The 1,422-nt window shown below is 63.2% G+C and overlaps 1 protein-coding gene across 1 annotated transcript in view; it reads right to left on the bottom strand.

The window, feature by feature from the left end:
* Positions 1–265: 265 nt before the first annotated feature.
* RUFY1 (RUN and FYVE domain containing 1) overlaps positions 266–1,422 on the bottom strand; it is a gene marked incomplete at its 3' end in the record, with an annotated part of 32,176 nt that continues 31,019 nt past the window's right edge. Inside the window, exon 11 of the mRNA XM_021715776.1 lies at positions 266–356. Coding sequence (XP_021571451.1) covers positions 266–356 — 91 coding nt within the window. The remainder of the gene's footprint in view (positions 357–1,422) is intronic.

Genomic DNA, 1,422 nt, shown 5'->3' with positions numbered 1-1,422 from the left:
GGAGCGGCCACTGCACTCCAGTCTGGGCGACGGAGTGAGACTCCAACTCAGAAAAAAAAGCTCTTTGTGGAAAGGGCGGGTCAGGCTGACGGGGGCCAAGAGCTGGGAGCCTATGCGTGGGCGAGAGCAGCAGGACCCTAGGGTGCGCAATGAGTGGGAGGCTCCCTCGGGAGGAGCTTGCTGGGAGCAGTGTGCCCTGAGACGGGCCGGCACGGCCAGGGCAGGCAGAAAACAGCTTGGGCTTGGACTGAGGGAGCCGCAGTACCTGGCAAGGCAGGCAGCCCCCTCGGCCGTGCCTCCTGTCACGGCTCCCGCATATTGCAGCTTCCTGGGGGCCCTGGACAGCGTTTTGCTTCCTGTGTTAGGGGATGCAGCTCAAGTTTGCCACCAACGCATTTTGAAGTGAAGCAAAGGAGGTGTGCGCCAAGATGTGGCAGAGCTTTCTAGAAGTCCTCCTCCGCCACCCGCTGCCCTCCTTCCCTCTCTGAGCCTGGCCCTGCCCTTGAGGCCCTGCCCGCCCCAGCCACTCATAGAAACCCCAAGCGCCTTCCTGGTGTGCTCACGCCACACAGATGTGTCCACTCCAGAAGCTGCCTGCCCATGCCCAGCTCCACGAATGCTGAGCAAAGGGTGTGCCAGGCACAGCCATCCAGAGTCGCAGAGCCTCTGGCCTTCTGGGAAGGTGACTAGCAGCTGACACACACGGAAAGTTCCAGATGGCCTCCGAGTCTCCGGGGAGGCCAGGTCCACAGCCAGCAGTGATGGCTCAGGGGACCCCTGTTCTCGCCCTCCGAAGCCCACAGAACCCAGACCACCCTTTGGGGAGGAGGCCTCCAGAGGACAGGTACAACAGGGCAGGCAGAGCATGACCCGACTCTTGGTCACACTAGGCTCCGGGTGAGGTGAGGACTGGTGTGCAGTGGGAATGTGCCCACTTGCTGTGCCCACCTGCAAGCCTGCCAGCTCCTCCACAAAACCAGGGCATCCGAAAACCTAATGGAGCCTGCCCTCGGCGGCATCCGACCCTCAGAGCCTCCAGCCCGCAGCCCGAGAGCTCCCAAGGACTCCCGGCCTCCCTGTCACTCTGCAGGGCAGCGGGCCACCCTGGCATTGTCTCACCTCCCAGGACGGCTTCCTGTTCTGTCCTCACAGCCCGGCCCGGCCTCAACAGCTCAGCCTCTCAGCCAGTCAAGTGGGGGCCAGGCGCCAGGTGCTTTCCCCAGGGCCGCCTTACCTTCCTCAGTCCCTCTGCTTGCTGCAGCTCTGCCCGGAGCAGGGAGGCCGAGTCTTTCTCCTGCTGCAGCGCTCGCTGGAGGGCTTGTCTCTGCTCCTTTTCTGACTTCAGCTCCTTCTCTAGACTGGAGCTGTCACCCCAAATGAGCCTGGGCTAGTTGCAGCGGAGCATGCCATGGAAGGCCCAGC

The sequence above is a fragment of the Carlito syrichta genome, unplaced genomic scaffold (genome assembly GCF_000164805.1).
Source record: "Carlito syrichta isolate Samal-C Ts95f unplaced genomic scaffold, Tarsius_syrichta-2.0.1 Scaffold102065, whole genome shotgun sequence".
Classification (NCBI taxonomy): Eukaryota; Metazoa; Chordata; class Mammalia; order Primates; family Tarsiidae; genus Carlito; species Carlito syrichta.
This window is presented reverse-complemented; position numbering and strand designations above follow the sequence as displayed.